A 17,075-nucleotide genomic window follows, 5' to 3' on the forward strand; every position below is an offset into this window, starting at 1 on the left:
ATACTTCAGGCTGATTTGAATAGTCTTCAATAATAAAAAGGAGCGTATTTTCTTCTAAAAAAAAATGTCACATTTATTGTATGGGATCCATCTTTTATGTAGATCTTATTTGCACCGATTGATTGTGAGGTACAATGGAGTACAATGGATCTACATAGACCGCAAAAGAAGCAAACTTAGAGCATCAATATTGGTGGTGCCAAAAATTTAACAATTTGCTATCACAAAAAGCTACTTTATCTATTTTACTATCTCATTTTACAAAACACCCAACATCAATAGTTTTATTTTAGCATTCAAGACAATAAAATAATATATCTACTACAATAAATAACAACCACCACCACCAACACAATAAAATAATATATCTTTTAATAAAATATTTTTTTTTTACCATCTTAACTACAGTGCACAATCATCTTTGGTTGTGCACTATAGCTCAACAGCCAAAAATTTTGGTTTTGCCTCCATTGATGTAGCCCACTTTTGTTATATTTAGTTGGTAAATTTAGCATTTTAGCAATTTGCCTCCACCAATACTAATACTATGCTTGTATTACATCTTAAAATTTTGTCTAGAAAATTTTCTTTTATTAAAATTTTTATGTCATTCAATCATCATATTTCCCTTTGATATTTTTCTTTTTCTTTTTTTTTTAGAAACAAACACACACAATGGAATATAAAGATCTTTTTATTCTCTCTCTGTTATAAGGACTATTGCAATTTTTCCTCCAAAAAAAAAAAAAAAAAAGATTCCTGTTGCAATTATGATTGTGTCACAATTATTTGTACACTCTAACAAGCCATTTCCGACAAAAAAAAAAATAATGTCCATCCAAGTTCACCCCCCCCAAAAGCATACCTTTTGGAACCACCTGCGACAGAATTGTGTGATTATAAGGCTTTACCCAATGCTACACAACATAGTTCAGACATATTATCAAAAAAAAAAAAACATAGTTCAGACATCAAATTGTGCATGGACAACGAAAGATAGCTAGAAATCTGTCAGTCTGCCATAATTTAATAGTAAAAATAAAATGAATCAAATTGCTCTGATACCAAAGCTAAAATAAACACAAAGCGAAAAAAAAGGGAGATAAAACTTTGAATAATATATATATATATATATATATATGTATACATCTGAATATAATGAGAATGCCTGAATTTGTACTTTGTAGGCCTAAGTAGTTGAGTGAAGGGCAACAATGAAATCCTTGATTGAGATAATATTGATTATTCTTAGTTAATCAAGGATATGATACTAATATACAACCTTTTTTTTTTTTTTTTTGAGGAAAATATACTATCATATATACTAACATTTATTATTATTATTATTATTTAAAAGATAAATGCTATTCCAAGATAGTTTTGGTTCATCAAATTCCAAGATAGTTTTGAGCAAACTTGTGACTAAGAAAAAGAAAAGATAGTTTGTGCAAATTCTATTATGTTTTCTTCTTAATAGCTGATTCCCGATTTGACCACATGATGGATAGGTGTCTAACTAAAAAGGAAAGGAAAGGAAATTATTGATAGTGATACACACAAATTTCCCTCAAACAATAAAAGAAAAAAGAAGAGGAAAAAACCTGAGATTATTGGAAGGCTCATGTTATTGCTCCTCTAAAAATATCCATACTGATCCCATTCTAATCAAGAAACAATGGGACGTCTGGCAGCTTCTGCATCCAACACGTGTATTTATGTCTTATGGCCTCAACTTTAATCCAGACAAGCACAACTCAGACGGCCTTTCTTCTTTCTTTTTTTTCATTTTTTTCCATTTTGTGGGGGCTTATATGCTCAGAATTCACATATGCATTGAATCAAACAAGTTTATTATTGAATTTGATTTGTTCATTGCTCAGTAATTAAGTATTGGCACGTAACTATATAAAATATTATATTAATAGTAAGAAGATTAGAAACGTTTAGGCATAGATTAGGATTATATTTCTATCATAATGTCTGTTTAGTTGCGCTTAATTTTCAATCTATTTGAGTTTTTTTTTTTTTTAATTAGAAAGATAAAGTATTTAGTGAACCGGGTGTATAATAGCCGTGTATATATATATATATATATTTTGAAAGGATAATCAGTGCCGGCTGAATAGTGGAGCAAGAGAGGCGGTCGCCTAAGGCCCCAAGTAAAAAAAAGGCCTCCAAATTTTAACCAATAAGGTTATTTATAATCAATAAATAAAATAATATTTTTTTCACCAGATGAAAAACAAATAAAAAATAGAGAAAAATGTAACGTCCACAATATTTTTTACAACACTTTTACAATTATACTAAGTAGCAAGTTGTTACAACTTGTTATTGATGATAAAAAAATAATTATAGTGATATTTTCAAAGAGAGAGAGAGGGAAAAAAAAAAAAAAAACAATAACAACTTAAAACCTAGGATTTGTTGTAAAAAAATATTGTGAATGTTGTACTTCTAAAAAAATAATAATAATAATAATAAGAGTTTAGTTAGCAAACTTTTACTAGTTTTTGTCTAAGTCCACCACTAACACCACTCTTTTACTTACTATTATCAATTTACCATATCAATAAATATGAAAAAATTTGTTAAATTTTTTCTGTTTATAAACTTTCTAAAAAAAAGAAAATTACATAGTTTATATTAATGAGTAATAATTTTACATTTAAAACAAGATAATCAATTTTCACCTTTGGCCTCTAATACATCCAGCCGCCCCTGAGGATAATAGCCGTATATGTTCTTTATGAGACTAACATATGGAATCTATATCTGGCTAATGTGAGAGAGATATTTGACCACGTCCACGTTTTGTAGACCCCAAAACTTAGAACAGTATACTTTGTCGGTTGGCATTTTTTTCAAGGGTTGATATGTATAGTACATTATATATATGACCAAAAATCACATTGGATTTTATGTCAAAGAGTGCATGTTTAATGTGTTTAATTAATGCAGGTTGGACCAATTAATTTTAGATACGTGGTGGTCTTCTGGAGGCATCATGTGTCATGACACCTAGTGCGATAGACGATTCACAATTCCACATTAAATTTTTATTCATTTATTAGAGGCTCTAAACCAAGAACAAAAAATAATGCTCAAGTGCAAATAAACTGTGTATAATTGTAAACATTTTTACCAAGCCAATTAGCAGATTTTCAAATTCTTGCATCCACTAAGAAATGATTAAAATGGCTGTCGGTTCAAAATAAACCATCAAATGAGTTCTCTTTTACGTCCAATGTTGACAATCCATCATTAGAGACAAAGACGAATACGTTAATAATATTGTTTAGTTCATGATAATCACTAACAATTAATTAGTTATATTAAGCAATGAAGAACATACATTAAGGCTCCTTTGCCTTACACATACTACTTCATTAAAATAAATAGAGTTCATTTATAATTTTTTTTTTCTTTTTGGGGTAAGAATATAGTCTTACCTAACACATGATATTTCTTTTGTTTATGATTAGATTACTTAAAATAGTATTGCCCGTATGGCCGTATCCTTAATTATAATCTTCCCTACATTCTTTAGATTACTTTCTAAATAAAATAAAACGTAACTTTGAAAAAGATTAAGGAACACCGACTAAAATAATGAAATTAAGCTCAACACACTGACCCCATTAATGGGTCCATCAATTGTTAAAGATATTGGTGAATCATTCAAACTTACAGCACTTTCTTTATGTGCTACGCAATATAACTTAATAGAAAAGCTATATATTATTATATTAATGACACAATCACCTTTAAACTATTGTTTTTGCTTTCAATAAATGGGGAAACTGGGAAAAGTGAATGAATACAGGTTTTCTATGTGAGGAATTATATAACACAGTTAAGACAACCGCACACCTTTGGCATGATAGTCAAAGTATAAAGTTCTCCTTGGGTAAGAGATAAGGGTTAAGATTCAAGCCTCTAAAAAAAAACTTCATACACATATACACTTAGATTATATTAAAGTAAAATTTATATCTTGTATAAAAAAGATAACACATGTAGTTAAGCTATAAGGCTCTTTGAAATTTTATACCATTGTTAAGAACTTGAAAAAGGCCATATAAAAGGTATAGGTCTTGCCATAATTAGTTGCACTTGTGACCACATGCAAAGAATGTATACAAATTTAAATTTGCTTTGAAGTAATAAGTGTTTTAACTTCCTTAATTCTAAAGGTGTCCTAGTCATGAAGTTTCGGGAATTGCAAGTAGTAACATATACGCATGATCAAAAGCATGGGTTTTGTTGCCAACTTAATTCTCTATGATTTAACTATATATGCATGGTCACAAATCTATCCTACATGCCTTGAATTTCTTAATTTTTCAGATGGGTTAAATGCCTATATTGCAACTGGAATGAAACTAGACATTTGTACCGAACATGTGCTTGTTTTTTATAAGCAGGGATTGCCCTACTTTTAGTGTGATTGAAGGTCTTCATTGGTGATAGTTAGTGAAGACAATTGCCTTATCAAATTTTTTTTTTTTTTAATTTTAAAATTGCATAAAAATACTGATCACCTAAAGATTTTCGAAACCCTCATTTGGCTTTTTTTCAAGGGGAAAGAAAAGTGAACTATAAAATACGTTCCAAAAAGTGAGCTACTAAGAGAAAATAAAACATAATTTTTTTAAAATAATTAAAGAATTACCTAATCCTTTTCATTTATCCCTAACTCATTCTTTATTATTTCTTTAATAAAAAAAGTGAGACTCGGATTTAAGATCTGACTAGATTCATAATGCCTTTAAAGCAATCTGATCTCTAATAATATGTTTTGGATATGATTAACTCTCTCATTCTTCTCCCTTTCTACTGGTACGAAATGCATGAATTTATCCCACTTTCATGACTTTGGATTACCCAATAAACACGTACTAATATTTCTTAGTCTTTGTTACCTTCCTTTTAGGACAGATTCAAGCAAGGTGTCAAGTAACAATAAAATCCCATAAAAAGACATCCATGTATGTGAAGCTTTTGATTGAACCAAATCAATGGGATTTGGACCAAAACAAACAAAAATAGAACGGAGAAATTGACAGGCGGGCTTAAAGAAAAAGACAAACCAAGATTTAGCTTCATTCCAACGGCCCAAAACTGACGCCGTATACAGTACTTTGCTATTAGCATTGTGACACGTAACAAATTGAATCTCCAACATTATATGATAAACCTAAAACCGTGTCGGACTAAAGTCACCGACCACCCTATCTTTGGACACGTAAGGGCGGGTTTTGACCTCAGACTCAGAGTCCAAAAGTGGACCACCTTTCAAACCGACCGCACTATGGATTGTGCTTTCTTTTGGGCCCTTTTTTTTTTTGGGTGTGAATCAAACGTGCCTTTTTTATTATGTTTGAGATTTTAGGCCGAAGACAAATGTAGTGCTTGTACTAGCTACAATGTGAAAGTGTTTAGTGAATACTTTTTATGGGCTTTATCAACCTTGATATTGACAATCTTTTCCTTTATGTGACATCTAATAGTACATGGAAATTTCTTAGAAACTAGAAGAAAGTTGGAGGAAGAACTTTTCTACACCAAATTTCTTATGTGGGAGTCTAGGAATTTGATTGGGCTTTCACATACTAAAATATCTTTCTCCTTCGATAGTGACTTGATTTTTCATTCAAACATCCTCTCTCTCTCTCTCTTTGCCCCCTTCAAATGCATAAGAGTTCTCCCTTCTTTTTAAAGAATAGAGAAAGTACTATCTCATCAAAAAGAATTGAGGAAGTATTAAAGTAGAGACTAATAAAATATATAAAGCCCATGGATTTTTTTTTTTTTTTTTTTGTGGGGGGGGGGGGGGAGGAGAGGGTGAATAACTATAAATTTTAAACTTCTAAATTGATTGTATCCCAAAAAAAAACCCAAAATATGTAAATTTCTATCTATACTTTTCACATATTAAATAATAAAAACTAGGGAAAATTACACTTTACCCACCTGTGGTTTGGTCCGTTTTAACAATACCCACCTGTGGTTTAAAAGTTGTCACTTTACCCACCTAAGGTGGCCTCCGTTAGACCCCCGTTACCCACCTCTGCCCTTTCCATTAGAAAATCCCATTTACTATATAAGCCAAAATTAGAACCCAATTAGAACCCTAAAAAAGGACCGAGCTCTCTCCCTCTCTCTACCTTCGAACCCCCAAAAATCTCCAAACCCATAATCCCTTTCTCTCTTTACTTTGATTGCCAAAGTGAAATCCCCGAACACTTGCAAGCAAGGAGGAGGTGTGCTGAAACTTGGGTTTTCCTCTATATCTAGTATGAAATGACTTTCTAGGGTTTACCATTGTTATGTTAATTTTTTTTCAATGTGTAACAATTGATGAGGGTGATTCGGATTAAACTTTTTCTGTCATAAAATTAGTGGTTTACCATTGTTGGGTTTACCATTGATGTGTTTGTTCTTTTATAGTTGACATTGATGGCTGTGGTCCCTAGGAATATTTTGGTTAGATGCATCTTTAGGTTGTCTGTGGTCCCATGGAGAAAAATTGTTTAGTTGGTTGTGTTTCTTGTCTCTGACCCCACGTTACTTGGTGTTTGGTATGCAACTGAAATTATTTTGCTTTTGTCATTGGTGTTTTCTATGCATGTGTTGGTTATGTATTTAATTACTATTGTTTATACATGTGTTTTAACTCCTGCAGATGGCTACTAAAATTCGTTTTGATTTTACTATTCACCATAGTGGGAATTTTGAGTGGAACCCTGGTTTAGAGTATGTAGGTGGTGAGGTATCTACAATAGCTAATGTTAATCCAGATCTACTAAGTCATTTTGAGATACAAGACATTTGTGCTGAGGCTAGGGGACCCATTAACAGTAGGATTTATTATTTAATACCTAGTGGTGACTTAGAGCAAAGGTTAAGGTTAATTACTTCAGATGATGATATGGCCTACATGTGTGAACTACATGCTGAATGGCCAACAAATGAAATCACACTTTATGTAGAACCTGAAGTTGAACCAATTGCTATTGAAGAACCTATAATTGAACCAGATCAACCAATTGCAGTAGACCAGTCATGGGAAATGAATGATGAAGATGATGATACTGATTGTGAAGAGGTGACCAATACTGTTAGATCATCTGTGGTTAACCAAAATGATGTTAGTGAAGAACCTGTTGAGGGTTTAAGGGATGGCAGTGTTGGTGGAGCTGTTCATGTGGAAGACCATACTACCCATGGACAAACTGTTGGTAGTGAAGATGTTCATGTGGATGAACCTGATTGGCTAGATGAAGGGTATGAAGGACCAGATTATCCTGATGACATATTTGGTGCTTAGAACAATGATGTGCCCAATATGAGAGAGCATCAAAGAGATACTAAAAATGTAAATAAGGGAGATGGTGTGAAAGAGCCAGTTATAGATAATGGGAAAAAACCAGAAGCTGCTACCAATGATAAAGCTGCTGCCAATGATCAAGCTGCTGCTAGTGATCAAGCTGGTGATAATAATGATTAGGCTGAAAAAACTCTTGATGATTATGACACTAGGAGCATAAACAGATCAGAGGATGAGGATGAAAGGGTGAGATGTCCAGAGTTTAATGAGAAGACTGGCATGAGTAACCCAGAGTTATGCAAGGGTATGAAGTTCCCAAATGGGAAGGTGTTTAGGGCTATCTTGAGGGAATATGCAGTGAAAAAGCCTGTGCACATTAAGTTCAAGTTTAATGAGAAGACCAAAGTTTCTATCCACTGCAAGTATGAATGTGGTTGAAGGATATATGCATTACAGATTATAGGGGAGTTAACCTTCCAGATAAAGACCATGGTTCCAACTTGTACATATGGGAGGACATTCAAGCATAGCCAGGTCACTTCTACATATGTGGCTAGGAAATACTTGGATGATTTCAACAAAAATCCTAATTGGGCAGTTTCTAGTGTGAAGTGTCAAGTTATGCATGATATGTATGTGGACTTGAGCATAAATCAAGTGTACAGAGCTAAGAGGAAAGCTAGAGAGTTCATATTAGGTGATGAGAGGTTGCAGTATGGAAAGTTTAGGGACTATGCAGAGATGATAAGAGTAACTGATGTGGGGAGTAAGGTGATTCTGCAAACTGAGATTACTGAGCCTAACACACAACTCAAGTTCAAAAGGATGTATGTGAGATACAATGCCCAGAAAGTTGGATTCTTGGGGGGGTGCAAGCCACTTGTAGGATTAAATGGTTGCTACTTGAAGGGCAAGTTTGGTGGACATATATTATCAGCAACTACAAGGGATGGGAATGACAATATTTTCCCTGTTGCATTAGGTGTAGTTGAGCAAGAAAACAAGGATTCTTAGGTGTGGTTTTTACAAACATTTGCAGATGATATTGGGAGGTTAGATGAGTTGAATCTGGTGTTCATTTCAAATAGGCAAAAGGTAATACAATTCACTTGCTTTTTAAGACTGTTGTTTGTTCTTAATCATTGCATTTCTGCTTTTTGAAAGTTTTGTTTTTATTCTTAGGCAGATGGTGCTCATTTTTGTTCTTTGGATTTTTTTTATTGTATTTATGATAACCAGGGATTGATACCTACCATGGAGCTATTGTTCCCAACAGTTGAACATAGATTTTGTGTGAAGCATATTTACAACAACTTTAAGTTAAATTTCAAGGGTTTAGAATTAAAGGCTACATTATGGAGGTGTGCTGCAGCAACAACAGTTAGGGAGTTTGAGAAGAGAATGCAAGATATGAAGGAGTTGTACAAAGAAGCATGGGAGTATCTAGCAGATATCCAACCAACCCAATAGACCAAGTCACATTTCACTCCAAGGGTCATCTCTGATTGTTATGTGAACAATCTTAGTGAGTCATTTAATTCTATGATACTAAAAGCTAGGGATAAGCCTATCATTGCCATGCTAGAGTGGATTAGGGTTAGGTTGATAACTAGAATGTACAGTAAGAGGACTGAGATTGAAAAATTCACTAGTGACATATGTCCAAACATAGTGCAGAAGCTTGAGTAGTTGAAAGTTGATTCTAAGTCATTTTTTGTTATTCCATCAGGTTGCTATATATATAAGGTTGATAATGAGTATGAGAGGCATGTGGTTAACCTTACAAGAAAGTGTTGTACTTGTAGAGTTTGGGATTTGACTAGAATCTCATGTAAACATGGTGTTGCAGCAATTTATAAGAACCTAAAGAGGCCTAAGGATTATGTTCATGCATGCTTTAGAAAGGATGCCTATGTGGCTGCATATAAGCAGATGATTACCCCACTGTCTGGCCAAGATGAATGGGTTGAAACCAACCAATCTGCCCATGTTGCTCCAATTGTGTACAAGCCTCAAAGCAGGTCATATAGACCTATGAAATGTGGGTTTTGCCATCAGGAGGGACATAATTCAAGGAAGTGTAAGGCTGGAATAACTGGTGAGACACCGTGGCAAAGGAGGCAGAGACTTGAAAGGCAAAAAAAATTTGTAAGTAAAGCAACAATGTGTTCACTATGACAATTATATTACAAATCTATTTTTGATGTAAGACAATTCTTTTTGTAAGGACAAGAGGGACAAGGTACAAGCAACCAGCCAGCCAGCCAGCCAGCCAGCTAACCAGCTAGCCAGTTAGCCACCTAGGCAACCACCAAGGAGGTTTGCAAGGTAGCCAGTCAACCAACCAGCCAGTCAGCCACCTAGGCAACCACCAAGGAGGTTTGCAAGGCAACCACCCTGATTTGCCAACCAGGCAAGTAAGCAACCAGCTAGCCACCTAGCCAGCCAGCCAACCAGCCAACCACCTAGGCAACCACCAATGAGGTTTGTAAGGTAGCCAACCACCGAGGTAGCTAACCAGGCAACCAATGAGCAAGCAAGACAGTCAACAAGATTAGCAAACAAGAAGGCCAACTAGGCAACCACCATTCAAGCAAGACAGCCACCTAGATCTGCAGACAAGGCAGCCAACCAGCAAGCAAGACACCCACCTAGACCAGTAAACAATGCAGCCAAGCAGATAACCAGTCAACCAACAAGTGGGGTAGATAACCATTCAACAAGAAAGCCAACCACCCATCAAGCAAGTCAACCAGCCACAAAAGTAGTCACTGAGGCAGCCAACAGGCAAACCCTACACACAGCCAACTAAAACATCTGCTTCAGCTTTAAGCAGACCACAAGCATCTGCAGCAGATTCAAGCAGACCACCACCAAGTAAAGCACCCACAGCTCAATGGTTCTCATGTAGCCAGCCCATCTCTCATACTCCTAAGGAAACATGGGACACAAGAAAACCTCTATCTCAGGTATATACACAAACACAAACACAAACACCACCCTTTATACTTACATAAAATATTGGATTAGATCTTGATATGGAGCTTCTATGTATTTTACAGTCTCAAATAGGGTTGGTACCACCAAGGGTAGTTTGAAGCAGTCATCTATTCTCATATGGGAGAGAAGGTAGATTAAGAGTTGAGACATCTAGTGCAATGTTCTCAACAGGTAGGGGTAAAGGCAAGGACAAAGGCAAGGGCAAGGTTTTTGGAAAATGAAGATTGGCGAATGTGCAAGCAGAAACTTTACTTTACTTTTTTTGTTATTGTGCATGTCTGATAGTGGCATGTCACCACTTTTTTGTTTTTTTGTTATTGTGCAAAACTTTATACTATAAAGTTATTTTGTTATTGTCTTAGTAGGGACAGAACCACCTATTATGTAGATGAAATTTGGCAGTCTTTAGCCATTAATGTTAGGTGGAGTCTACTTGTTTTGAACAATGCTTATTATATATGTATGGAATGGTACTCTTGCTTAGATGAAATTTGGCAGTGTTTAGCCATTAATGTTAGGTAGAGTCCACTTGTTTTGAGCAATACTTATTATATATGTATGGAATGGTCTTACTTTAAAACATACTTCTTTATGCTTCTTCAATTGATGTAAACAGAATCTTGTGGGGTGCATGTCCTTGCCTACCCAATTGATGTACAACATACACAATCTTTATCAAGAAGAACAAATTGCATACCCTATTCAAATTATAAGAACACATTACATAAAGAACACATTACAAGGCAGTATTACACATTACATAAACAAGGCAGCATGCTCTATTCAAATTTCAAAATCACATTACATAAAGAACACATTACATAAAGAACACATTACATAAACAAGATAGCATTACATAAAGAAGAACACATCACATAAAGAACAAATTACATACTCTATTCAAATAAACAACAACATTACATGGTGTCAAATACATGGAATACACTTGTCAAAAGTGGTAGTACCCAAAATTATACAATAACTACAACAACTTGCCTTCAAGGCAAACACAATGGCTTTGTTCTAAATTCTTCCATCCTACCAATAAAAACAAAAAATTAGCAAAAAACCTCCATGACACAACAAGTGCAAATTTGTACTTCTGTAACTTCTCTTTAGTTATCCTCTCTCTCACCCTATCTTTTTCTTCCCTTCGCTTGGCTTTGTTTTCCCTCTCAATAGCTACTGTTTTCCTATCACAAGCCTCCTTTTCCTTTTCCTTTTCCTCTGCAACTCTTGCTTGATTCTTGTACATACTGAATCTTGCAAGGACAATGGGTGCAACTTCAGATCCACGCTTACATGTTTTGCCATCTAACCACCTAAAGTATTTACAAGTAGGTTCATCATCCTACAAACAAAATCAAATTAGGGTTATTCATAAAGCCAACAAAACTAGAAAACCAACAAAACCAAAAAATAAAAAAGGAAAAAAATATGAAAACCAACTATTACTCACCACATCATAGTAGTTGCACCCATAAAACCTTCTCCCAAAATTGTTCAAGGTCAGAGTAGTCCGTAGCCAACAACTAGCAGCAAAGCATGAATGGTGACTGGAACCCAAGTAATAACTTGAAGAAGACATGTTTAGATTTCACTTTGCCAATTGGAGTACAAAATTGGCAAAGCGAAATGGGTTTGGGGATTTTCAGGGATCTTGATATAGCAGAAATGGGTTTGGGGGTTCGAAGGTAGAGAGAAGGAGAGAGCTCAGTCCTTTTTTAGGGTTCTAATTGGGTTCTAATTTTGGTCTGTATAGTAAATGGAATTTTCTAACGGAAATGGCAGAGGTGGGTAACGGGGGTCTAACAGAGGCCACCTCAAATGAGTAAAGTGACAACTTTTAAATCATAGGTAGGCATTGTTAAAACGGGCCAAACCGTAGGTGGGTAAAATGCAATTTCCCCTAAAAACTAAATTCGAAAGACCTAATACCTCTACCTTAATTGTCAAAGCATTCGAATTATTAGAGATCATAGTAAAGCAAAAACAAACAAAAAAATTCTAGAATTACACCATATTTTACTAGAACCATATAAAATCAAACCTCCTTAATAGATTTGAGTCAAGCTGAGGCCCGTTCAACAAATTTTTCATCTCATTTTTTACTTATCTCACCTTTCACTAACAATGCCATAATTGGATTCCAGTTAAAGCTAGTTCGAAATTGTTGATCTTCTATTGATTTTTACTTACCTTGACGTTTATTGTCTTTTTACTAAGTTAATCCTTTCACATTATGTAATCAAGAACTTTTCTTTCATGATTTGGTGTCAATTCTTCTAATTAAATTATATTGATTTGATAAGAATTGAAGAGATTTAGAGGTTAGGATTAGGGTTTTCGCCCAATTTTGGGTATTTTGAATGCCGGTTATAATATTTTTAATCGATCATTAATCATGTGATCGAGACACCTAATTGAAGACTTAAAATTTCAATGTATTAAATTTGGAACATTTTATGATTCATTGAAAATAGTAAATTTAAGGATTAGGTATTTACGTTCCTACTTTAAGTGGGGTTTTCTTACATTAGATTTTATTTCTTATAAGTTGATAGTTAGGGGTGAGGGGTTAATTATGAACCCTAGATGTCTCCATTAGAAACATGGGGTGCCAACCAATTAATTTACAAGCTCTTGACAATAATTTCATTAGATTAAATGCTTATAATTGAAATAAAGGTCTTTACTTAAATGGTTTGAATATTCAATTTGGTCATATTATAACCGGATTATAGAAATTTAATGAATGGAGTTTGTAAGAGATTAAATCTACAACTTAAAATTAGGGTTTTCAGTCTAGAAAGAATTTTAATCTAACTTAAATAATATTATACCGAAGAGTATACCGGTGTGTATCGTCATTTCTATATGACTCATGTGCACATTCTTAAGGGGAGAAATTCTACCTCGTGCACATTCGTAGGGGGAGAAAGCTATAGGGGAGATGCATATACCAAGAGGGAGAAGATATCCTTTATGAGAAAACCTTGTTTTGTTTGTTTTGCTTTATGCTTGTTTTCTCGTTACTTTATGATGCTTTAAGTTACATTTAGTATCTATGCTTTGTTGTTCTCATCGCATCGTGTTTATGTGTTGGACATGCATGCATCCTTATGCTATTGTGCTCTATTGGTTGCATGTTCGGATGATCATTTGCTTTGCTATATGATCATTGTAGTCATTTCCATATGACTATTTTGTGTTTGATCAAGTTGCACATATGTTTTACAACATGTTTACTTGATCGCATTTTACTTCTTACATTATATTTGTCCTTTTATCACTTGATTTACCTTGAGGGTCTAATGTGTTTTGTGCAAGTGTTTCACGTTACAGGTATATATGTTCCAAGTACTTCACAGCTTCTAGATTTAGGTGTGAGTGAGTTTTGTCATTATTCCCAAACTCACGTTTAAGTCTAGAGTTTGTTATAGGGTGTTTTGTCACGAAATAGCTAAAGGGGGAGATTGTAAAGTTGTGATTTACAACTATGTTTTAGTGTTGGCTTATTCCATGACAAAAAATGTTGTAATTGCTTTAATTTTGTTCCTTGTATTTTGTGGAATTTTATTTTATTGGGTTTAGTATTAAGTTGGTGAATAATTGAGCATGAAATGAAGATCAGTGCATTTCGCGACTAGCTCGTAAGAAGTTCGCAAGAAGGGTTTCTGCGAAAAGGGCATTTAAGAAGAACATGACTGGAAGCTGAAAAGTCGTGCTAGGCTGTCAATTTCACGAGTATTTCGCGGGTAAGGCCTTCCCGTGAGATACCTGCAAGACTCTCTACCTGGAGGATTTTTAAGTGTGACTCTCTTACCCTTCACCCATACTATATATACCCTCATTACCCAAAAATTGTAAGAAGGTCATTCAGATTGAAAAACCCTAGATAAGTTTTCAACAACACACACACCCATCTTTTAGAGAGAGAGCTACTCATCCTTAGAGAGAAACCATTCTAGCCTCTTCTCCTTCCCTCTCCCATTGTCATACCTTGAGAGGAGATTTGTACCCAAACACAACTCACACTTATTCAGAGTATAGAGAGTGTTTTGAAGCTTGGGAAGCTTTGGGGATTTGCCAAAAAAAGCCAATGAGGCTTGGCGGATGCAATCGGGCGTATTGCAGAATCTGGAAAGCTAGACAAGACACGATTCCGAGAAGCTTTATTGGAGTAGGAGCTTGGAGGGCTTAGGTACATTGGGTAGATTAGGCTTGGAGGATTTCTTGCTATTCGTGTATCCCAACTTATTGTCTAGTGGATCGATTTACCACTTGGAGGGCGGCGAAGAAGTTTTTCACCGAGTTCTTCGATTTCCTCTTCGATAACACATCACCGTGTTATCTTGTGTTTACATCTCTCTTCCCTTACTCTTGTGCTTTAATTTTATTGTTTGTTGTTCATGTTTATGCACTAGAGTAATATCGGTAAAAGCAATCTAGCCGTAATTTTTAATTGGGAGTCTAAACAGCTCTTGTGTTTTAACACAATTTCAAGCTTTCAAATATAAATTGAGATGGACAAAACTTAGGTACAGTACCTTAGGTGTTGTTCCTTAGATTCCCCTCTTAAGATTTAACCATATGGCTATTTAACTAAAAAATACACTTCAATCTCATAAGAAAAAAATCCACATGGCAAAATCTTAAGAGGTGCACCTAAGGAATAATACCTAAGTACTGTACCTAAGTCTTGCCCAATTGAGATATCTAATTATGGTTTATCGAACAGTTATGTGGGCATATTACAACATATTGGGGAATAATTAAAATTCAAGATCATACATGTTTCCTAAGCCAAATTGGGTGAGATGATCACAGATTGAAGTTGCATATGTGAAATTGAGATTTACAATTACATGCCTAAACTTTAAATTGGGTGAGATGATCACAGAATTTTTTTTATTAATCTAATATGGAGGATTTAACTAAAAGGGATATCCCAAAAATTAGGGTTTTCTACTATCAAACTTAATTTTCCTAATTGTCTGGAGCTATCACAATTAATTGACCTGTGATATATTCCATTGTCTTTAATAATTATTTTAGTAGTTGGTTGATAAATTAACTAATTAGAGGCTTTGGGATTAGTAATATCTTTACATCAAATTTATTCAGTTGTATATCCTTAGTAGGTGCTATTATGTTGATTCTAAATAATTTAAAAAAATTAAAATAAAAAAAGGTGCTATTATGTTTGTTTTGCTCTAAGCTCCAAAGATGATAGTGATGCACATAGTGCAGTTTGATTTTTGATTCTTATGTTGATGAGCATACGTAATATCAGCATGCTTCCTTCCTAAAGTGGCCTAATATTGAAGGCATGGTACTTTAAATATAAATATATAATTAAATATACACTTATCATGCTCCTCCCTGTAGGTCCAATACACCATTCATGTTAACATCACTTTAATTACAATTCTCAAGATATTTCTTGCTTCCATCGTATCTTGATTGAAGAATGAAACTTTGATAGATTTTTTAAGTGCATTATATTAGATTCTTCAATTAAATTAAAATACATGATTGTCCTAATTAATAAAGCATCAACAATAATATCATTTTCATTACCCAAAAAAAAAAAAGTATTATCTTTTTGAAAAATAATTAAATTCAATGCTATTGAAAACCACTATTTGTTACTACTTGAAAAAGCATAATCCACTATTTGTTACTACTTTTTTTTTTTGAGGAAGCACTATTTGTTACTACTTAGTACAATATATAGAACTACTTTATAATTTATTTGTTCCATTTAGCTCTTGATTAATTGTACCGCTTCTACTCCATTTAGTGTATATAAGGTTCTTTTATACCTACCTACAATGGATTCTAGTAAATTTGAATAAAATTTCTTGTCATCGAATGATAAATTTAAAGTTTAAACCTACACCAAAAATTAATTAACATCTTGATTTGATGTAAAAACAAAAAAAAAAAAAAAAAATCACATAAAGTGAATATCATAGATTAAAATTATTTCATATCTAAAAAAACAAAAAACTACTGTATAACTTATAAATTGAAAGACAGAGAGAGAGAGAGAAGCAATTAGGCCAATCAACTAGTCAGAGCCTAGGAACTTTTTAAGGCCCAATGGACCTTTACCTCATGGATTAGTCATATCTTTCGTGATTTTTAAGAAGCCTTATAGATTTTCTCTTAACAAAAGGGCATCATGAAACTTTGAATAAATTCAATTCTTATTCCAACCAAGAAACAATCATTCCAACCAATACATATTTTTTTTTTCCCCTGATGAAACCCCATTTCCTTTTTCTCGTATTGACAGGGAAGTGGACAAAGAAATCATTGTGAAATAAAAATTTACATTAATGGATAGACAACTGATTTAGTTTAGTCTGAGCTAAGGATTAACAAATTTGAAATTTCTGCAATGGCTTCGGATCCTTGTTGTGATGGCCTGATGGGTTCTTCACCATATCTTTTTTTTTTTTTTTTTTCTTCAAAACAAAAAGTATGAGTGGTTTTTTTAGTCAGGCATATCTACTAAAACAAAAAAATAAAACAAAATATGTGAAAAAATAGTAAGGTTATTTATATATATATATATATATATATATATATATATAATTTTTCACATCAGTACAATATTAAAAAAATAATAATAATAAAACAAATAAAACTTTTCTAAACCGATGCTCTGCCTTCCCCTTTCTTGATGCTCTGCCTTCTCTACCCTGCCTTCCTCTACCAGCTCCTCCTCAAT

General features: G+C 33.9%; 1 protein-coding gene across 1 annotated transcript; it reads left to right on the forward strand.

The window, feature by feature from the left end:
- Positions 1–7,351: 7,351 nt before the first annotated feature.
- Positions 7,352–8,803, forward strand: LOC126721538 (uncharacterized). The gene is made up of 5 exons (XM_050424588.1): positions 7,352–7,496; positions 7,563–7,702; positions 7,790–8,315; positions 8,373–8,428; positions 8,573–8,803. The coding sequence occupies exons 1-5, from the start codon at positions 7,352–7,354 to the stop codon at positions 8,801–8,803; spliced, it is 1,098 nt and encodes a 365-aa protein (XP_050280545.1).
- Positions 8,804–17,075: the final 8,272 nt, after the last annotated feature.

The sequence above is a fragment of the Quercus robur genome, chromosome 4 (assembly GCF_932294415.1).
Source record: "Quercus robur chromosome 4, dhQueRobu3.1, whole genome shotgun sequence".
NCBI lineage: Eukaryota > Viridiplantae > Streptophyta > Magnoliopsida > Fagales > Fagaceae > Quercus > Quercus robur.

Excerpts from the sequence above, each read along its gene's own strand:
- LOC126721538 (XM_050424588.1), top strand. The coding sequence starts at position 7,352 with ATGAGAGAGCATCAAAGAGATACTAAAAATGTAAATAAGGGAGATGGT. Across the intron at positions 7,497-7,562 it reads TGCTGCTAGTGATCAAGCTG|AGGATGAGGATGAAAGGGTG; the intron begins GTGATAATAATG and ends TAAACAGATCAG. Across the intron at positions 7,703-7,789 it reads AATATGCAGTGAAAAAGCCT|ATTATAGGGGAGTTAACCTT; the intron begins GTGCACATTAAG and ends TATGCATTACAG.